We start from the raw sequence: 23,781 nt of genomic DNA, 5'->3' as shown, positions 1-23,781 counted from the left end.
ACGGCATGGTCGGGTGGTAGAGCGTACGCATATTAACCCAAAAGTCTTGGGTTCGGATCCCGGGCGCTGGTGGATAACTGACTCACGTTAAGTAAAGTTAGTTGGGCATGGTGCTGACCACATTATATCTTCATTTGCCGCGGTTATGACCTCTAGTTCCAAAAGGGTAACTTACTTTTTCTTTTCTCCCGGTACATAAATAGTAACAAAGGCAAACACTTAAGGCGACTGATTTGAAGTGAAGGGCATAATAACATTTTATCTGTTATTGTTGAAGTTAATTTATGTATAAAAAAAAGTAGTATAACATTATCTTAACGAAATAAACCTAAAAATAACACAATAAAACGATTAACTTAACGCTGCTGTGTCATTTTGACCCATAACGTTAAAAAAAAATGAGGAAAGGAGGGTGGGGGGGCATAAACGTGAAAACAACCAACCTCCTGTCTATAACACTGTTGGGTAGTCAAGAAAGTGTTGGGGGGGGGGGGGGGGACGGGGGGGGGGTTGTAACTTTCAAAATTAATGACGCCTGACGCCAGTCGGGATTGGAAAACCATGTCCGTTTTCACACACAAATCAATTCGATATAGTTTGCGGCTTCACGTAGTTAGCGAATATTGCCTCAGTGGTTCTCACATATAAGGGTGGGGGCTATGTTCCCTCTCAGCTGCGCGTAGTTTTTAAACTACCGCGCAGTCATTGTGTAAAAATACATGTAACCTTATATAAGACCTCTTAGAACAACCGCGCACACAAAATATAAGTTGCACACGATCTTTTTTCCCCTTAGAGGGAACATTAGCTGGGGGTGGATGTTTAATTAGGGGGTGATTTTGTTTTTTATAATGTTATTTAATAATGTTAATTTTGCTAAGTGATTCAATAATAAAAACTGACAGTTTTAAACTGTGATGTTGGATAGTATTTCCTGCAACACAAGTATTACCTGTTAACGTGTTATGCGCTATATAGACCGTTGACTTCAGACTGCTTTTCTTTTAGTATTTCCTTCCATAGCCTTTATCCAAGTACCGATTTTAATACTTCAGGTTTTTTTTTAAATGTGAAATCACAACAAAAAAAAATATAAATATACATGCAGGCAAAATCTTGGCTATGCCAATAGTACACATTTCCACGATTCCCATCAAATTCTAGCGACCTTTTTATAAATAGAACAAACTCTTCCAATCAATCTATTTTTAAAAAAAACGAATCTTGTAAAATATCATAAAAACTTTTTTTTTTAAATTCAGACGAAATCCTGGCTACGCCACCGGTACATTTCCACGATTCCCTATCAAATTCTAGCGACCTTATTATAAATAGAACAAACTCTTCCCATGAATCTATTTTTAAAGAAACGAATCTTATCATCAAATATCATAAAAACATTTTTTTTTTAAATTCAGACGAAATTCTTGCTACGCCACCGACACACGATTCACATAGAATTTTCGTGGCCTTACTATAAATAAAACAAATTCTTCCCACTAATTTAAAAAAAACAACTAATCCATCCATCTTTTTTTAAAAATCTCCAGTGGACCGTCTTCTGGTGGAGCTAGGCAGCGGCATGCTACTGGAGAAGGTCAAGTCCAAGAGCAACAGGCAGCAACGGAACTTCTGCTTGGACCTGCAGAAGAAATTCATCTACTACGAACCGTCCAAGAAAAAACTCCACGATTTGGCAAGTTAGTTCAACCCCTTCTTGTCTGTAGAATGGTAACGATTCTTACTGTCCCGTTGCAGTGAAGAGGTTTCCCTTTATTTTATTTTTATTTAGATATCGCTTTATACAGTTGAATATGTAATATATATATACATACATATATATATATATATATATATATATATATATATATATATATATATATATATATATATATATATATATATATCGTTATTTACCGTTTTGAATAATATGGGTAATCACAACTCAAAAAAATATCGTTGTCATATTTGTTACCATCTCGAAGCATTTAAGTTCAAAATATATTCTCACACTTTGAACTTTTATTTTAATGTTAAAGAAAAAATTTGATAATTTTTAAAAAAAATATGCGTCTTAATTTAAACAACAAAAGAATATTGGTTGTTACAAAAATAAAGAGAACGAGCGTATTTTTAATGTAGTTGAAATCTTCATTTTGACAATTTTGGGCTAAAATTAAAATATCGAATTGCAAATTTTCAAAATATACCTTTTTTAACCATATGTTTATGAAATTCGGATAACTGGATTACACGTATTAGCATTCACCCACACATGCATGTGCGTGTACACAAACACATACATATGTACATGTATATGCACATAGGTATCCGCATGTACATAGGCTACACATAAACACACACACACAAGCGCATGGAAGCACGTATACACGCATACACATGAGAGTACACACAGTTCAGTCTAATTGACAGCGGTTATAAGGTGACTAAATAGACAGTGTTAAAAAGAATACCTAAGGGGGGGGGAGGTAGGTGAGTGTATGTGGATAGTTGAGCAATTTAAAGCTTATATCTGATCTAATGAAAAGGTGGGTGGGGGGAGGAGGAAATGTTTTAAACAAACTTACCATGTAGCATTATCTTATCTTGCTCTCATTTATTTGTGTTCAGTAAAACACGTTGGGAATATAATCTTCCGATGTTTCCCCAATGTATTAAGTGGCAACCTACGGTAACAAAAAAAACCCCCAAAAATAACAACTATTTACGCAAGTGCGTATGTGTGTGGTGTGCGTGTGCGCAAGTGTGAACAAGCGTAGCGACGGGGGGGGGGTGAGGGAGCGGAAGCCGGGGGGTTACATATGTCCCCGGGCGCCGACCCTTTGCGCCAAAACAAGCTAGTTTTAGCTATTTTCAATTATAAATATAATAAATATATAGGGGGGGGGCGCCAAATTGAAAATTTGTCCAAGGGCGCCGGGCGGGGTCGCTACGCCTCTGCGTGTGAATGTATCTCTTCCCCACCCTGCTTATGCAAAATGTGCAGAAGAGAGGCGCGCTAAGGGAATATATCGCTCTCAAGGTACATTCAATTAGCTGTCAAGATTTTTCCATGTTTTTTTTTACCAATAAAATTTGGGTAAAAAATATGGAAACCGCTTTCTTCTTCTTCTTCGTTCGTAATTGTAATGTTGGAGCGGATTTCCTCAAACTTAAATAAGTATTACATGAGAACCTGTTATGCGCCGTATAGGACGTTGACTCCTATTTCAGCCTTTTTTATTTGCCTCCATAGCCTCATTCCATCCATGAAATAACTGCAAGGCAGCATTTGTTTGATTTAGTAAACAGTTGATAGGCGTTGTCTTTGTGAAAAGTCTTAAGTTTTATTTTATTTCAAGGATAATTTCTTATTTACATGTACATGTTTTGACTGACAATTTGTTTATAGTACTCTAACAATCGCTTTTCAATACATTATTGAAATGCTTTATTTTATTTTATCTGCAGTTCCTTTCACCAAATTAAAAGAAATCAGAGAGGGGGAAAAGGAGTATTCCAAGAAATTTGCAGAAAATGAAGTAAGGGAAAGAACTGAGTAAAACAAACTGTGCGCAATAACGGTTACTCAAGCTTGATGATAAACATCTATATTTATTAAAAATGCGTTAGTAATGGTTCATATGGGCGTTGATGTAATGCGTTATTTTTTTGTTTTTACTTATGGGTCTCTTGTAATCTTTATGACTGGGAGTTTTGGTTTACATGTTTTTAGTTACCATTTCTAATAATGTTGTATTACCCATAATGGAACATACACTAAGCATTTAGTATTTTCCGCAACAAACTTATTTTTTCATTCTAACTGGCCTAACTTTCTCATCTACAGTGTACATTCTATACAATTATTATTTGAGTTAACATCATGTGTTCATTTCATAAGAAACACTACCTGTGTCTAGTGGCGATTAACGACCCCCGGAAGTATTCTCTTTATCAAAACAATTATATTATTTTGAAAATTTCGTATTCTCTACAACAGAAACACGTGTTTTGTGGTGATTTACGACCCCCGAAAATATTCTCTTCATCAAAACAATTATATTATTTTGTTAAAATTTCATACTCTCTACAACAGAAACACCTGTGTCTAGTGGGGATTTACGACCCCCGAAAATATTCTCTTCATCAAAACAATTATATTATTTTGTTAAAATTTCATACTCTCTACAACAGAAACACCTGTGTCTAGTGGGGATTTACGACCCCCGAAAATATTCTCTTCATCAAAACAATTATATTATTTTGTTAAAATTTCATACTCTCTACAACAGAAACACCTGTGTCTAGTGGGGATTTACGACCCCAGGAAATATTCTCTTCATCAAAACAATTATATTATTTTTTAAAATGTCATATTCTCTACACCAGAAACACCTGTGTTTTGTGGTTATTTACGACCTCCGGAAGTATTCTTCACATTTATACAATTATATATTTTTCTAATTTCATACTCCCTACACCAGAAACACCTGTGTTTTATGGTGATTTACGACCCCCGGAAGTATTCTTCACATCTAAACAATTATATATTTTTTCTAATTTCATATTCTTTACACCAGAAACACCTGTTTTGTGGTGATTTACGACCCCCGGAAGTATTCTTCACATCTAAACAATTATATATTTTTTCTAATTTCATATTCTCTACACCAGAAACACCTGTGTTTTGTGGTGATTTACGACCCCCGGAAGTATTCTTCACATCTATACAATTATATATTTTTCTAATTTCATACTCCCTACACCAGAAACACCTGTGTTTTGTGGTGATTTACGACCCCCGGAAGTATTCTTCACATCTAAACAATTATATATTTTTTCTAATTTCATACTCCCTACACCAGAAACACCTGTGTTTTGTGGTGATTTACGACCCCCGGAAGTATTCTTCACATCTAAACAATTATATATTTTTTCTAATTTCATACTCCCTACACCAGAAACACCTGTGTTTTGTGGTGATTTACGACCCCCGGAAATGCTTGTACCTGAAGGCGCCCAGCAAGGAGAGCAGGGACAAATGGGTGCGGGCACTCCGGTTTTCCATGGACCAGCTGGCTGACCAGAGGAACGCCACGGACAGATATCCTTGGCCGGGCTGAGTTTAAGGAACAGGGGGTCACTAATAAGGGGGGTGTGTTCGTAACATGGGGTCCCTAACAAGGGGTCACTAATAAGGGGGGTGTGTTCCTAAGATGGGGTCACTAATAAGGGGTGTGTGTTCCTAAGATGGGGTCCCTAACAGGGGGTCACTAATAAGGGGGGTGTGTTCCTAACAGGGGGTCACTAATAAGGGGTGTGTGTTTCTAAGATGATGTCCCTAACAGGGGGTCACTAATAAGGGGGGTGTGTTCCTAACAGGGGGTCACTAATAAGGGGTGTGTGTTTCTAAGATGATGTCCCTAACAGGGGGTCACTAATAAGGGGGGTGTGTTCCTAACAGGGGGTCACTAATAAGGGGTGTGTGTTTCTAAGATGATGTCCCTAACAGGGGGTCACTAATAAGGGGTGTGTATTCTTAACATGGGGTCCCTAACAGGGGGTCACTAATAAGGGGTGTGTGTTCCTAACATGGGGTCCCTAACAGGGGGTCACTAATAAGGGGTGTGTGTTCCTAACATTGGGTCCCTAACAGGGGGTCACTAATATGGGGTGTGTGTTCCTAAGATGGGGTCCCTAACAGGGGGTCACTAATAAGGGGTGTGTGTTCCTAACATTGGGTCCCTAACAAGGGGTCACTAATAAGGGGTGTGTGTTCCTAAGATGGGGTCCCTAACAGGGGGTCACTAATAAGGGGTGTGTGTTTCTAATATTGGGTCCCTAACAGGGGGGTCACTAATAAGGGGTGTGTGTTCATAACATGGGGTCACTAATAAGGGGTGTGTGTTCCTAACATGGGGTCCCTAACAGGGGGGTCACTAATAAGGGTTGTGTGTTCCTAACATGGGGTCCCTAACAGGGGGGTCACTAATAAGGGTTGTGTGTTCCTAACATGGGGTCCCTAACAGGGGGGTCACTAATAAGGGGTGTGTTCCTAACATGGGGTCCCTAACAGGGGGGTCACTAATAAGGGTTGTGTGTTCCTAACATGGGGTCCCTAACAGGGGGGTCACTAATAAGGGTTGTGTGTTCCTAACATGGGGTCCCTAACAGGGGGGTCACTAATAAGGGGTGTGTGTTCCTAACATGGGGTCCCTAACAGGGGGGTCACTAATAAGGGGTGTGTGTTCCTAACATGGGGTCCCTAACAGGGGGGTCACTAATAAGGGTTGTGTGTTCGTAACATGGGGTCCCTAACAGGGGGTCACTAATAAGGGGTGTGTGTTCCTAACATGGGGTCCCTAACAAGGGGTCACTAATAAGGGGTGTGTGTTCCTAACAGGGGGGTCACTAATAAGGGGTGTGTGTTCCTAACAGGGGGGTCACTAATAAGGGGTGTGTGTTCCTAACATGGGGTCCCTAACAAGGGGTCACTAATAAGGGGTGTGTGTTCCTAACATGGGGTCCCTAACATGGGGTCACTAATAAGGGTTGTGTGTTCGTAACATGGGGTCCCTAACAGGGGGGTCACTAATAAGGGGTGTGTGTTCCTAACATGGGGTCCCTAACAGGGGGGTCACTAATAAGGGGTGTGTGTTCCTAATATTGGGTCCCTAACAGGGGGGTCACTAATAAGGGGTGTGTGTTCCTAACATGGGGTCCCCAATAGGGGGTTACTAATAAGGGGTGTGTGTTCCTAAGATGGGGTCCCTAACAGGGGGTCACTAATAAGGGGTGTGTTTCTAACAAGGGGTCCCTAACATGGGGTCACAAATAAGGGGATTCATGTTCCTAACATGGGGTCCCTAACAAGGGATCACTAATAAGGATTCGCTGCCACGTGATCCATTACACACACATTTGTTCTTAACATGGGGTCCCTAACAGGGGGGTCACTAATATGGGTTCGCTAACGTGGGATCCGTATAACACGACGGAAACTAACATGGGATCCCTAAAAAAGAGTCGCTAACGCTTGATCCCTGGCACACAACAGGGGGTCGCTAATAACTTGATCCCAGGCACATGATTTCCTAATACTGGGGCCTTAACAGGGGGTCGTTAACACAGGATCCCTTACGATAGTAGTGCGGGCCACAATATCCTTTCAAATACCAAAAGCACGTGAATTCTATTTCATCTGAACCATGACCCATTAAGTCTGAACGTGTGCTCTACACTATTTTCAGAGTTTTTCCCAGGCATCTCTTTGTGTGTGTGTGGGGGGGGGGACGACGAAATGAAATTTATATAGAAAACATATACTTTTACCATTGTCCGATTCCCCCCCCCCCCCGGAAAATTTACTCCGCTCCCCGAAGAAAACATAGTGCCCTCTCCTCCTCCCCCCCCCCCCCCCCCCAGGAGACAAAAGTCTGGAAGAAACACTGACTATTTTACTTGTACTTAACTATTTCTTAATCTCGCACAACTAATATAACTATAACCACCTATGCCTTTATTGTGGCGCCAGTGTAGTAACTTCTCAGCTAAATTTCAAATATCGCCATGTATGTTGTTGCCTTAACTGCCCCCACGAACATACAGCAAGCTTTCAATAGAGCGGACGTCAACGACGACGGAAATCTGGATTTTGAGGAGGTCATGAACCTCATGCACGTGCTCAACGCTGACGTAGAGCGGAAGTACGCGAGGGAGCTGTTTGAGGTAGGACAAATGGTAGCTCGGTCTGTGTTGGCGCTTCTCAAACTGGCGGTGTGGATCATGGGGAGGTGTGGATTAGGACTGGGGGAGGTGCTGATTAGGATTGAGGAGGTGCGGATTAGGACTGAGGTGCGGATTAGGACTGAGGGGTGCGGATTAGGATTGAGGAGGTGCGGATTAGGACTGAGAGGTGCGGATCAGGACTGAGGGGGTGCAGATTAGGATTGAGGGGGTGCAGATTAGGATTGAGGGGGTGCAGATTAGGATTGAGGGGGTGCAGATTAGGATTGAGGAGGTGCAGATTAGGACTGAGAGGTGCGGATCAGGACTGAGGGGGTGCGGATTAGGACTGAGGAGGTGCGGATTAGGACTGAGAGGTGCGGATCAGGACTGAGGGGGTGCAGATTAGGATTGAGGGGGTGCAGATTAGGATTGAGGGGGTGCAGATTAGGATTGAGGAGGTGCAGATTAGGATTGAGGGGTGCAGATTAGGATTGAGGGGGTGCAGATTAGGATTGAGGGGGTGCAGATTAGGATTGAGGGGTGCAGATTAGGATTGAAGGGGTGCAGATTAGGATTGAGGGGTGAAGATTAGGATTGAGGGGGTGCAGATTAGGATTGAGGAGGTGCAGATTAGGATTGAGGAGGTGCGGATTAGAGCTGGGAGGAGGTGTGAAGTAGTGCAGAGAGGAGGTACGTTTTATTTACAAGGTATAGTCCATTCCCACCTTAATGTCTGTTTGATGATATACGTACGTTGAGAGTCATGTGATATCCCTCTAATCTCAATAATAGTTTTACAGATAGAATTAAATCAGCCTTTAGGTGTCTCTCTACATTTTATTCTCTAAACAGACTGGACCAAATCGATATTCTGTTCTCACCTGGACCTTGTCGATCTTCTGATCTCACGCTAAATAATCGTTAGACTGGACAGAATCAATCTACAGATCGTTAAACAGACTGGACAGAATCGATCTTCTGTTCTAAACCATGGACATTTTCGATCTTCTGATCTCACGCTATATATTCGTTAGACTGGACAGAATCGATCTTTTGTTCTAAACCCTGGACATTGTCGATCTTCTGATCTCACGCTATATATTCGTTAGACTTGACAGAATCGATCTTTTGTTCTAAACCCTGGACATTTTCGATTTTTTTATCTCACGCTATATATTCGTTAGACTGGACAGAATCGATCTTTTGTTCTAAACCCTGGACATTGTCGATCTTCTGATCTCACGCTATATATTCGTTAACCAGACTGGACCGAATCGATCCCCTGATCTGAACATGTTTGTTTCCATCTCGTGCAGGCGGCAGACACCAACAGGAACATCAGCAAACGTAAGGGCAGCGTGCTGGACAGGGAGGAGTTCGTCCATTTTTATCATCGGCTCACTCGGCGGGTGGAGATCGAGGAGGTTTATCTGGGGTCAGTGGCTGTGTGGGGTTTGTTTGGGGTCAGTCTGTGAGGGGTTTATTTGGGGTCAGTCTGGACAGGTTTATTTGGGGGTAATTCTGGCTGTGAGGGGTTTATCAGTCTATGAAAGGGTTATTTGGGGTCAGTCTGTGAGGGGTTTATTTGGGGTCAGTCTGGACAGGTTTATTTGGGGGTAATTCTGGACAGGTTTATTTGGGGGTCATTCTGGCTGTGAGGGGTTTATCAGTCTATGAAAGGGTTATTTGGGGTCAGTCTGTGAGGGGTTTATTTGGGGTCAGTCTGGACAGGTTTATTTGGGGGTCAGTCTGTGAGAGGTTTATTCGGGATCAGTCTGGCTGTGAGGGGTTCATTTAGGGTCAGTCTGGGTGTGAGGGGTTCATTTGGGGGTCAGTCACGGGGTGAGGGGTTTATTGGGGTGTGAGCAGGGGCGGAACTACAGTGCCGCCAGACCCCGCAATGCGGGGTGGCCCACGCCATTTAGGGGCCCACAGCCGACCATAATTAATTTTTTTATATTTTAAAAAAAAAATTATCTTGCATATTTGACTTGATGGTTGTTTTGTAAAAAGATTAGCGTAGCTGCGGTTGGATTATCTTTATTTTATAGACACCACCCCACCCTCTTGTATATTCTTTTTCCCTTTGTTTTTAAACCACGGTGAAAGCCGAGTTCCCTTTCTCCTACAATTAAACTTAGCAAAGATAAGCAAACGTTCAAACCACTTCCATGACTTATTTCCCTTTTTAAATAGTCAAATATGGGTGCTCCTTTTAATAGATTTGTACTAAACAAATCAAAAAGCAATTACTTCTCTTAATTATTATTTTTTTAAATAAAATAATTACTAAAGAATGACATTGTATAAAAAGAAAATGTATTTAAGATTAATAATATAAATACAAAAAAAAATATTCATAACACGAGACACAATTACTTCTACAAAGCTTTCATGTTTTATATTCTTTTGGCTGACTAGATTTTCAAAGGTGATAAAGCAGTGATAACATCGATTTTAAAAAAAAAAACGCACTAATGCACTAACTTAAAAAAAAAAAAAAATGCACTAACTTACACACATGACATGATGTAGTAATTGGTTTTAATTGAAAAAAAAAACATTATTTTTTTTCAAAGCCCGAACAGGCCGGTGATGAGTATCCTACGTTCGAATTTTATGTTTGTCTCTCTCTCTCTCTCTCTCTCTCTCTCTCTCTCTCTCTCTATATATATATATATATATATATACATATATATATATATATATATATATATATATATATATATATATATATATATATATATATATATATATATATATAGGGGGGCCTAAAAAAAATTTTGCGGGGTGGCCCTTTTTTTCTAGTTCCGCCACTGTGTGTGAGGGGTTCATTTGGGGTCAGTCAGGGTGTGAGGGGTTTATTTAGGGTCAGTCGGGCTGTGTGGGGTTTATTTGGGGTCAGCAGCGTTTCTTTAAGGCATCTTTCCAGTATGCACTCCCCCCCCCCCCTTTCCGCAGATGTAAGGTCATTCTGACTATGTTTTTTGACGATATGTAATATACTTTTCATGGGGAAGGGTAGAGAATATGAAACACCATGTAATGTCATTTATGTTATTGTATATTCTGTTTTTAGACGGTTTTATGAAGGAAAAAAAAAATCACCCAACCGTTTGGTACAGTGTTGTTATGTTCATCAATTTATTTTTCAGATATACAAAGGGCAAAGGTTGCATGACATTGCAAGATTTGTTGTCTTTTTTGAGAAGTGGACAAAAGGTATGAAAACAGTGTCAAAAAACATAGTCATTTATAGAATTTTTTTATTTTCAAATAGTACATCATTTACCAAAATGTTTTTGGTCCATGTGATTCGGGGCATTCGGAATATTCCATTAACGACGTCTGTAGATTATAGCCGATGTTTAACGCCCCTTCCCCCTATTGTCACTTCCCCCCCCCCCCCCCCCCCCTTTTTTTTTTCTCTTTGGTTGCCAGATTTAGCCTTCGGTAGCTAGACCTTTTCCCTCCAATATATATGGCATTTAAGAACGAAGAAGACTACGTTAGACTGTATGAATCCACCCTTACCCATATAACAAAAATCCTCTCTGGACATCAGTTAATGAACGACAATTCAATACGTGTTATTTTTAATTTTAACTACAATTTTTCCTTTTCTCTGAAGATGGTTGGTGCCACTGAAGACCACTGTCGAAAAATTATAGAGGAATTTGAAACGGAAAAAGATTACAGAAAGAAAAATCAGCTGAGTTTGGAAGGTGAGTTTTTTTCCTCAGAAATATATAAAATGGGATTATAAAATAAGTGCATCGATCAACAATTGATGGGGGGGAAAATGGAATTTATAAATTATTATAATTGATTATGTCCTTTGGCTTGTTAATTCAACGAATACTCCCGGCGTGAATAATGAGTGACCTCCCCTGGGGAAACCTTGTAGGCTTAAATTTAAAACAGTAGGCTTAAAAGTAAAAATATTCAGATCTAGACTATCTAGATCTAGACAAGACAGACCCAGTCTAGTGTTGTTTCTTAAATCAATAGACTACAAAAGAGAGCCTATTTATTAATTATTATTTAGGCTTAATAGTTAATATATTACTAGTTAATACTTAGATCTAGTAGTTAGTTACTAAAAAAGTGAATTAAAGTTGTTTTTTTTAAGTTAGGCCCACTTGCGGCACTTGGCACTTAGGCCTACTTAAATTTAATTTAATTAAAACTTAAAAATAAAATAAACAGACTGTTTCTTTAAAAGCATCTTCTCTTGAGCACATCCAAGGCATCCCCCCCCCCACACACACACACCTTAGACAAAACAGAAAAGATGAATAGCTTAAATTGTGATTAAGAAAATATATAGGGCCTACAAATACTTTAACCAGTGTTCACCACCTCTCAAGCACCTACCTTCCACCAGAAAAAAATATCTGAAAGCGACACTAATTGGTAGTGATTTAGTGGTAAAGGACACTGCCGCTAACCTTAGATTCATGGACTCAAGGCGTTATAGATGGCTAAGAATACTTGGGAAATGCTAGATATTATATTAAAGGCTTACGGCTCGTTTACACTTACAACATTTATAATATACATTTCAAGAAAAAAAAAACGCAAACAGCAATACATGTCCCATAGGAAAAATGTTTTCATACATTTAATTGTTGCTAGTATTTTTTTCTAGACATGTATAGTATACATCCCGCAAATGTAAATGGTGTAAGATAAGTTAGAGCAGGGGGAGACTGATACCATTGTCAGAAGTGGTGCCTATTTTTGGCAAAAATTCAACATAAGTACACTCAGAACTACCCCAGATACCCAACTGAGCTCCACAACACAACCATGTGCCAAGTTTAATCTGTTCAATACATTTTGAAATTAACTAACAAAAGTTTATGTATATATTCTTTACTACTTTAGTGCTTTAAAGTAGTAGAGTACCTTTTTGAGCCTGATGGTCATGGGGCAGGTGAAGTAAGCTTTACCTGTTTCAGGAATCTTGGTATATGAAGGGATAGTGTGGTCAGAGCTGGGTGGATTCAGGGACGTTCGACTGAAACGTTCTCAGAATTGAACATGACTTTCGGGTTAGCAGTCATATGCTCTACCATCCGACCATGCCATCCCATAGCTTTAAAGCTAGTTTTTGTAAAAATAATATAATTAACATATTTGACCTCCAAATCAATGTAGTGAATGGTATGGGTTACATCAAATAGTCTTGCATGCAGTCAAACAACAGTACTAATTCAAGTTTAAATTTCAGCTTTCAGAAAATTTTTGACCTCTGAGCGCCAGGAACTCTTTAACCCCGCCCACAGGGTTGTTTATCAGGACATGAATCGACCTATGACAGATTACCTTATTGCCTCCTCTCATAACACGTGAGTCAGAATAATTTGTTTTTTATATTTAGAAAATTTATATCAATATAAAAAATTGAAATAATTTCATAATTTTTACTCTCCAAAACCGTCTTGTCCAGTCTTTTTTTTTACTTTATAAAGCGTTTTACAACATTTTAATAAGAGTTAAATCCCTTTGTATTGTAGATACCTTGAAGCAGATCAGCTTACTGGAAACAGTAATGTAGAAATGTATATAACAGCATTAAAGAAGGGCTGCAGATGTGTCGAATGTAAATATAACTTTTCATGATCCAATAACCTTCATCGTCAAAATTTATTGAATTTAATTTTTTTTTCCCTAAATTTGGTAATAAAATACTGTCATGTAATATTTTAATACAATTAAAAGCATTTGAATTTGATTAAATTTCTTTAATACATTTTTTTATTTCAGTGGATTGTTGGGATGGCCCAAACAAAGAACCAATCATCTATCATGGCTACACCTTAACCTCTAAAATATCCTTCCGTAGTGTTATCAGGGCCATCAACGACTATGCATTTAAATCTTCGCCGTGAGTACATTAGGTGTTAGCATTATATGAAATTTACAGAAAAGCTATCTGTTTTAAATGCACATTTTTTTCAGTATCTGGTTTTTAGGTTTGCGTCAAAGCTATCAATGACTATGCATTTAACTATTTCCTGTGGCTACATTAATATATTACGAAATTTACAGAAAAGGTTTCTATTTTTCATGCACGCTTTTTTCAATGTCTGGTTTTTAGGTTTTTTTATTATAAGAACCAACTTTTCTATTTTTAGGTTCCCTGTAACATTATCTATAGAGAACCACTGTGGTTTAGAGCAGCAGCAAGCAATGGCTGACATCATGTCTTCTGTATTTGGAAGTATCCTTCTAAAAGCATATATATCTATCCCTTTATATATATATGTATATATATATGTATATAATAACATGGAACGGAGTGGTCTAGCGGTAGAGAGCTGGACTGCTAACCCTTAAGAGTTTGAAACCAGGTTAAAGTCAGTAGGTGGGTACCTAACTTATGTTAGGGAAAGTAAAGGTGGCTGGGCATAGTGCTGACCACACTATCTCTTCATATGCCGAGGTCACAGAAACAAGTGAACTCTACTTCACTTGCCCTATAGACCATCAGGTTTGAAAGGGAACTTTACTATATATAATAACATAATAATAACATTACCTGCCAGAACTAAAAAAATATTTTTATAGAACAACTTTAAAATAGAATAACGACATGTGGTCCGCTAATTCACTTTCAAAATTTTTTTTCATTTTGGCAATTAGTACTACAAATACAATTTTAAAGATGGTCATAACCAAGGAAGTTCTATCAATATCCATGCTGCATACAGCACTATAATTTCATTCTTCACCATGCCTTTTCAAAACAGGAAATTTTAAAATTTCTACTCCGATTTATGTATTAAGCATAAAGCTGGGATATAAGGCAAGCTGTTACTGTAACTGTCTTACTAGAGTTTGACTTAACTGTAAAAAGATAAATTGTGGTGCCCTCAGACAGATGTGATAAAGACCCCTTCACCTGAACAACTGCGCAACAAAATAATTGTAAAGGTAAGGTTGGTGTACCACTTGTTGGTTTCAGAGAAGACATTTTAAAAAGTCTGCGGATAAAACAATGTGTATGATACTTATCTCTTTGTTGAAATGTGTGGAGTAGTCTTTACCTCCACTTACCCTTTACAGCGGATAAAAATTAACTAATCTAAAGCCTTAAAGATCTAAATTTGTGAAAGCTTTGATCATAAAGACAAAAATGTATCGAAGAGATTTGTAATTCAGTTAGATTAAATTAAAAATTTAAAATAAAGGTGTTGCAGAAACATTGTTTTTCAAATTGGAAAGAAATCACTGAAAAAGCTTGAAATGTTGAGTGATAAAATTTAAACACAAAAAGGATTATGTTAAAAAAAATTCATAAAAAACGTTTTAATAACAAGCTTTTATGTAATGATGCACTAAAAAGTAGAAAATAAATTATAGACTACTATTTAAATAACTATAAAGAAAAGCGTGGGTCACTTTAGTATCTATTGGATACCTTTACTAATGTTAAGGAAGACACCCACGCTTTTCTTTATAGTTATTTAAATAGTAGTCTATAATTTATTTTCTACTTTTTAGTGCATCATTACATAAAAGCTTGTTATTAAAACGTTTTTTATGAATTTTTTTTTTCAGTACTTTACATGTTTTATTTACAATAGAGTTACATGACTAAAAACCATTGCGCGCCTACTGAACATCACGTTCAGTAGGCGCGCAATGGTTTTTGAACGCAGCCATTGAAGCTATTGAAGGTGATGACGCGTGTGGTGTGGTTGGCTAGACATGCCTACTAATTCGGTCCAAATTTTAATTAATTCATAAAAAATTAATTAGGCATCCAATTAAGTCGAATTTAGATTCAGATTGCATTGTCTTCATGTCTTGACCCAACTGTGAATCGTGTCGGTCAAGTAGAACTGTCCGAATTTTCACTCCTGCGTTTCCGTCTAGACAGACTGACGACTGACGAGGAAGTGAGTTAAATAAAAGCTTGTAAAAACCGACTACATTTTATAGTTCTTGTTTTCTGTATTATTGATTAGTCTAATTAATTTTTTTGTACTGCAATTTAGTTAATAGTCTTGTGACATAAATCTAAATATACTATGCTTTATAGATTTATGTCTTAGTTAACTAATGTTTCATTATGCATATCTCCTATTTTCTGAGAAAATAGGAAATTTCATCTAAATCTTCAATCCAGGGAAGTAAACATTACCGACTTTTAAGTCAAAGGGAAATAACTTTCAATGAAAACTAAATTTTTTATACTACCTAATAAATCGATTTTAAAAAAATTGAAAAATATTCCCTCATTTTATTACTTATTATTACTTTTAGTTTTAAAATATTAACATTAAAACTGATCTTAAAATGTTTAGGTATATTTATTTATATTTTTTATTGAAGATCTTTGAAACTGTATAAAAATAAATGCAAAAATGTGAGATAGTTTGAAAATGTACTTACACTCATTACTACCTTAAAATACCATTTTAAATGGGACTGGCTATAAGCCAGCCACTACCATTTAAAAATATTTGAGCCCTTCTAAAGGGTTATTAAATAAATATTATGTAGATAAAAAAAAATAAAAAGTTTACTAGAATAATTTATTAAATTTCATAAAACAAAAAACAACTCATTAAAAAAAGTAAAATATCATCTCATAATTTACCACAATAAATCCTAAAAATAGTAACCTAACAAAACCATTGCACAGTTAGGAAACAAAATAGCACAATGTTCTAATCAATTTCGTATACATTTTACTACGGATATAAAAACTGTGATTCCTTATTTCAAAATTTAAAAAAAAATGAAATATTAAAATTCAATTATAAATGTTTTAATCTTTTAAGGGCAAGAGATTGCCCCAATCCACATCTGGTAGTGATGAAGTTAGTGATGAAGATGAGGCGGCAGAGTTGCCGAAAGAGGCTATGCAAGTCACCAAACAGAGCAAACCAGCAACGCACCACAAAATCAAACTTCACCCAGCCCTTAGCGAGGTCACCACCATGAAAAGTATCAGCTTTGAAAGGGCAGAATCATCAACAGGTTAATTTTGCATTTTTCATTTCATATCAAATCATCATATCAAATAATCATATCAAATAATTTCTATTTTTGCTGTAAATAAATTTTTACATTATAACATGTCTTGTTTGTGTGTGTGTGTGTGTGTGTGTGTTAAATCAAACACATTGTAGGCTATAGACATCAGTTATTGACAACCTAACATTAGATATTAGACTGTTAGTCAGTTTTAAAAAAAAACTGAAGATTTATTAAACAGGTGAAGAAGAGTTCATATGTTTCTTAAACCTGTATATGAATGGATTATGTGGTCACCGCCTTTACTTTCCCTAATGTGAGTTGGGTACCTATAAAAGTTTTACCACTAGGCCACGAAGTACCACAGTTTCAGTTTTAGGTATTCATAGGTGCCAATAATCTTTAAAAGATCATAAAATATAATTTAGATTATAAAAAATATGAATTTTTAAAAACAATTTATATTAGCCATGTAAGTTCGCCCGTTTATCTTGTAATTGATTCATATCATATTTCCTCTAACAAATCTAAACAATTTACAATTCACATTTTTAACAGTGTCTGACTTCTAAAACATTTTATTTTTTCAGATCCGTCTTTCAATGTTTTATCCTTAAGTGAAAGCAGGTTAGCTAAAATGATCCAAACAAATCCACAGAGCCTCAACAAGCTTTGCCGGAACTGTATGATCCGGGCTTATCCGGCAGGTTCCCGGACAGATTCCAGTAACTACAACCCAATCCCAATATGGATACATGGTGTTCAGCTTGGTAAATATTTCACCTTTTTTTTAGTTTTAGTTTATAAATTCAATTCTTATGTAATCACAAACAGGTGTAATTTTACCCATTGGTATAAAAAAAAAGCCATAATTTGCTACTTAATATACATGGTTGTCTTTGACTGTATTGCAGATGCAGGTAATATAAATCTAAAAATTACCAATTATTGGTTTCAGCAATTATTTTACTGATCTTAAAAAGCAATAAAATCATCACTACAATTTTGTTTTACTTTTTGTTAAAATAAAGATTGTTAATGTTAAACATATTTTAAAAATTATAACAGGAAAATTTTATTTTGATTTGCGTAGACAGAAATTAACTACAGACAGAAATTAACTACTTTGATAAGCTCGTTTGTTAGATGTAATATTTTTGTAGACATTTTTATGGGGATGATGAGGGCGTTATTGTTTGCCCAGAGTAGTGAAGTGTTTGCCACAATAGAGAAACCTAATCCTAGCCCTTTTCTTGCCCTAATTCTTTCTGACTCATTATGAAAATGTGGTTTGAATATGCTTACAATTATTTTTAAATATAATATCCCTGGTTTTCTGTAGATAATTAATACAACAATAACAAAAAGGATTGAGGATTTTTTTTAGATTTGTTAAAATATATTTTTCAGTTGCTTTGAATTATCAGACTGGTAGTGATCCGATGTTCTATAATCATGGCCTTTTCCTGGATAACGGTGGATCAGGATATGTCCTCAAGCCAGATTTTATGTTATCAGGTGAGAAAATTTAATTTTCAGGGACTTCATTACTGCAAATTTTAATAATAAAATTATTTGAAATAACAGTATCAAGGATACAGGGGAACTAACTATGCTAGTCAGTTACCGTATCATTATTGCAGTAGCGTCCCCTTGGATGTGTGGATTTAAAAAAAAAGGTTTTACTCAATAAATTCAATTTTACTTGAATTTTTTAAAGTTCTCTTTTCCTTTTTAAAATAGCAAACTCTCTGGGGATATCATTAGTCCTTTGATCTGTTTTATACGATAAACCAATCAAAATTCTTTTCCAATTTGAAAAATAATGAAGCAAGATAAACCAGTCTGTCATGCTTGATAATTATTGAAATTGGATTTTAAATTAATTTAACATTTTCCCCCATTAATGTTCATTTACAAAGCATATTATTTTGTTTAATTGTTTATTTGATAAGCACATACTACACAAAATAATTTTAGTGTCATTATTTCAGATTTCTTGATATTTAACATTTTTTTACTGTGTTTATTTATGTTGTTAAAAGTATAATTTTTTGTATTGTATTACAGAAGCTAAGTTCTTAAAAGCTATTCAGAGTGAAACTATTATAAGAAAATTAACTATCACAGTAAGTATTAATTTCATTACTTTTGAAATTTGTCTTTCAAAATTAAAATAGTCACTGTATGGTGTACCCTATACTTTGTTTTGTAATTTTGAAAAACAAATGGAAGTACCCTCTGATGTTCAGAGTAAAGCAGAGGAAGTGGAGTCTGTCTGTTTCTTTCAGTAATTGTGCAGGGCCTGTGTTTGTATTTCCAATTACCATGCAGCTGTCATTAATTTTTTAACTTGTTTCAGGTTAAAGTCTCTTTCAGATTTAAAAAAAAAATGATTACTAAGGCAAATAAAAAATAAATTTGTAAACATTGATTCAAATATAGCAAATATGTACACTTTTTTTTCAATGAATAAGCCCTACATCTCTATATAAGTATAAGCACAATTTATGGCATTAAGACATTAAAACAGTGCTTAATGTTTTTTGCCACGTTAGCTGTGGTACATCCTTATCAATAGTTCAGTGATAAAAGTGTTCATCTGCTTTTAACTATTCGATCCCTGTACCTTTGTTTCATACACGACAATGTAATCATAACCTATTGTCCCCAATAGCAAGAAGTCTAAGCCATTGATCTATATATGCAGTGTCATAGGCAGGGTTTATTCAAAAGGATGGTAGTTCCAACAATATATATATATATGTATTTTTATAGATCTATGTATATATGTTATATATTTAATCCTATGTAAATTAAAAGAATCTTTTTTTTTTAAATGTTTAATAGGTGATAAGTGGTTTTCAGCTACCAAAACCAAATGACAGTCTTAGAGGTGAAATTATTGATCCATTTATTAAAGTTGACATTTTGGGAGTACCATATGATCTAGCACAGTCAAAAACTAGAGCTATTTTAAATAATGGTAAGAATTTTCTAAATATTTCATTTTTAACTCTTACATGTTTATAATTATGGTTTATAGAATATTTGGTAAGGAATACCCGAATATTTGGAACTCATATCTGTTTTAAAATGTCTGACATCGTAACATGGGGAATTCATCCAAAACGTTTAGGGATTACCCGCAGAATGTTCATTAAAAACACAAATTAATGGTTTTTAAATTCGTACAAGTTTAGAACAATAATTATACTTAAGACTTCATTTCACTGTTAATTTTGTAACATGAGAAATTCATCATGCTTAAATAAATTCATGTGTAAATGAGGGTTGAGCCATAAATGACATTACTCAGGGAGAGACGATTTCAGACTTGTGTTGATTAGCTTTCTTGACCAAAGGGAGCTTAATATATAAAATGATGGTGAATTCTGTAATTCTTAAATTTCAAGTGGTAAACAATTATTTCATTAGTATAGTGATTATTTTTGTGGAGATGTAATTCAGAGATATGAGTAAATCTGGCATTTTTTGATGGTGTATATCATTTTCCATAGACACAAGGGGCTGAAGAAGTAGAGTTCATCTGTGTCAATGACCTGTACATTTATAGGGATAGTGTAGTCAGAACTATGCCCAGTTACCTTCATCATCATCACTCTTTTATGGCCCCTGGGGAGCAAAGGGCTGCAACCACACATCTTCAGCGGACTCGGTTTTGGGCTGCTCCTCTAATCTGTGCCCATGAGAGCCCAGCTGTTTTTGCCTCTTCCTCAACCGTTCTCTTCCATGTTTTCTTTGGCCGGCCCACCCTCCTTTTCCCCTGGGGATTCCAGTCCAATGCATGTTTTGCGATGTTTTCTTTTTCTTTTCTTAACGTGTGTCCGATCCATCCAGTTACCTTAGTTTCCCCTAATTTAAGTCTGGTGCCTATCAAAGCTATCAAAGTCCTACGGACTCAAGTCCACAATCTGAACTCATAGCTTTCAGGTTAGCAGTCGTGTGCACTACTGTCTGACCACGTCGTCCCCTGATGATGTATAACAATGGGAGATAATTTGCATAAAACTAAATTAAATCCTTTGTGGATGACTAATTATATATGAGCTATTGATTGTATTTTTCTCAACAGGTTTCAATCCCAGATGGTATGAAACATTTGATTTTCTGTTGAGACGTCCAGAGGTGGCACTCTTAAAGTTTACAGTGTTAGATGAAGATATGGGGAAAGATGATTTTATCGGTTACTACTGCCTGCCAGTACGCTGCATTCAAGAAGGTCAGACACTTCACTGTATTAAATTATCCTTACATTGTTGAGTAAAAATAGCACTTAACTGGAATAACAACGTATATATATAGTCAGTGGTTATGGGAATAAAACACACTTGTACGATTTTACGGCATCCACTTAAAGATTTGTTTTCAACTAAACACAATTTCTTCTCATAGTTAATTACTTTTATATAAGCTTTGCAATTTATTTCTTTTAATATATTAAACTTTACATAGAGAAAACTGCTCAAGGTATAGTGAAAATAGTGAAATGAAAATTTAGTTCAAATTTTTTTTTTTTTTGGGATTGAGGATTGATCTATAGCCTATAATTAAAGCTCATTTTTATTAAAATAATATTTGCATTTAAATTATTAATTTTTGTTTTCAGGTTTTCGTCATTTTCCAATTTATGACAGTAATGGTGTTAAGTGCAGTCAAGCATTAATTTTTGTGCACATCACAGTGACAGACACATGATAACTGCATTTAAAATTGAGGTTCTACCACTTGTTGCAGACTAGTAAAAAATTGTGCCCAATAAAACTCAATATTGAAAAAAACATTAATTACAATTGGAATAAGTTTTGTCTCACACTTGATACTATACTTTATTTTCAATTATAACTTTGTTTATATTTTTAATGTTACAAACATTTATTTACTTTTGTTAATGTTTATAAAATCAACTCCATACTCTTTATTTGTTTGTTAATGTAATCTCTAATAATATATAAACTTTATCTATACATACCGTTATTATATAGATTTACAAATATTAATATACTTTTAAAATGTTGCTGTAACTGTAAATATTAATTGGGTTGTGTTGAATTTAAAAAATATTCCATTTGTATTTCATCACCAATTATGTTTAATCACATCCTAATTGATAAGCCCATTAAAGTTTAAAGCATTTATACTGACAGATCAAAATGTTTTACAAAATTTATAATGTCACTGATATTACATGTGCTGATAAGTTGTGCTGTTGATGATGGGCACCATTGAACATTTTTTCACTACTAAAATGCCTGTAACTTTATGTAAAAAAATGTTAGCAGCTTTCAATATGGCATCTAGAATCATTACAATCTTGGGACAGCTGCATACATTTTTCACTTTGGTTGGGAAAGGGGCAAAAAATAGAGAAAAGAATTATTTTTCTAAGGGGTAGAGTGCTTAGAGATATATTTATGAATGTAAATATGTTTAAAATTGGCCTATATACCTATGGGTGCCCACATGATTTTATTTATTTTTCTCCTATATGTATTTTTTTTCCCATGGCTACATATTCGTGGATCGCCACTAGTAAAAACTATATACAATAGAAAATAACCAATTGTTTATTTAATTTTGTAGACGCTATAAAGTGGAAACTATGCAAGTGAAATAAAATTGCTGTTGCAAAGCAAAAGACAATTCTGTAATATTTTATTTTTAAACTTTACTTTTTCCTTGCTTTTGAAATGTAATATATGCAAATTAAAATTGTTATATTTGTAACTTAATTTAAACATTTTATACCCAGTTGAGGGACATGTCTTTCTTGCATAATAAGAATCTCATTATGATGTCATACATGATTAATTTAAGCCCTTGACTGTTAATCTTCTTGACAGAGTATTATTAAGAGTTCAAGATTTAAAATAATTGGGTCAGAACAGAAAATTTTTGTACACTGATTTAAATGCCACCTTGTTAAAAAGTCCCTGAACATTGTTTATCTACAAAGTTTAAAGACTAATCGCATTTAAAATTTTATTAAATTTATTCAACTGTAGTTAGTTTAGTTGGCCATAGTTTTTTCTAAAAGAAATGTATGAAACCTTTAGCAGTGCAAATTGTATCATAAATTGATCAATTTTTTAGAATATTTTGGTACTTGGGTCTGTGTAATTAGCATTAGCAAAAAACTAGGTTAGTTGATTGCAAAAAAAAAATTCACCAGTTGAGTTATTTAGTCTCCCAAAGCTTTAGAGAAAACAAAATCTTCCACTGTGTATATATAAATGTGCACCAAATATATTGGCAGCATATTGATATTTGTGATTTTATACTTACCTAGTGCACACCTAAGTCTAGTAGAACCCAGTTTCTGGGTTCAGCTGTGGTAGCTGCTTCAAGTACGATGAACTTTAATTGCTAACCACACAATCCATTAATATATGGAGGTAAAATAAAACAAATGTATCATACTCTGCCACTGAGTAAATGTTTTTTACTTGTACAAGGAGCAGGTTGTTTTTAACCTACTAATCAAGCATTTCAATATATATTTTTCTAATTTGATCAATCATCTCAACAATTAAATGGCTCTTAAGTCTTATTACTAGGCATTTCACATGTATTTTTTTGTATTGGAATGTGAAGTATGTGATCTATATATATATATATCAATTTAATGTGGTTAAAAAATGATTTAGGCAACAATTTTCATTAAGTAATAAAATAAGGGAGTTTTAACAAAATTGCAGTCTGTGCATGTAAAAAAAACATACATTTTTTTGTGTGGGCCTCATTTATAGTTTAATTAAATTTACTTAATAGTTGTTTTTTTTACTACTGCTGTGAAACTAAGTAACAAATAATGTACGACATACTTGGATCAAATGAATAATTATTTCAGATTCGTTTTACCAATAAATCTATTTTTTATCTTGACAATTTTTTTTTCCATTGTATTTGATAATTAATTCTGTAAATCAGGTGACTTTCCTGCATTTTTTTTTCTTGATTTGGGAGCTTTATACTATGACAGTAACAGAAACACTAAAGAAAATAGTAGAATACTTCAGCAGATAGCTAACATGC

General features: G+C 35.4%; 1 protein-coding gene across 1 annotated transcript; it reads left to right on the top strand.

The window, feature by feature from the left end:
* Window positions 1-1,550: 1,550 nt before the first annotated feature.
* On the top strand, window positions 1,551-23,443 carry LOC131931068 (1-phosphatidylinositol 4,5-bisphosphate phosphodiesterase delta-4; the record flags this gene model as incomplete). Its single annotated transcript, XM_059287762.1, is given in 19 exon segments — window positions 1,551-1,700; window positions 3,472-3,542; window positions 4,965-5,107; window positions 7,602-7,731; window positions 9,048-9,166; window positions 10,887-10,953; window positions 11,363-11,456; window positions 12,968-13,085; window positions 13,254-13,339; window positions 13,504-13,624; window positions 13,875-13,960; window positions 14,597-14,673; window positions 16,530-16,728; window positions 17,316-17,495; window positions 18,136-18,243; window positions 18,796-18,854; window positions 19,576-19,711; window positions 20,822-20,968; window positions 21,356-23,443. Coding segments are annotated over 19 exon segments (2,180 nt in total), but the record flags the coding sequence as incomplete, so codon positions are not given.
* Window positions 23,444-23,781: the final 338 nt, after the last annotated feature.

Source organism: Physella acuta, unplaced genomic scaffold, assembly GCF_028476545.2.
Source record: "Physella acuta isolate Inbredline_101_S28 unplaced genomic scaffold, ASM2847654v3 ptg001886l, whole genome shotgun sequence".
Lineage (NCBI taxonomy): Eukaryota > Metazoa > Mollusca > Gastropoda > Physidae > Physella > Physella acuta.
Note: the sequence above shows the minus strand (reverse complement) of the source record. Positions and strands in the feature narration are given on the sequence as shown.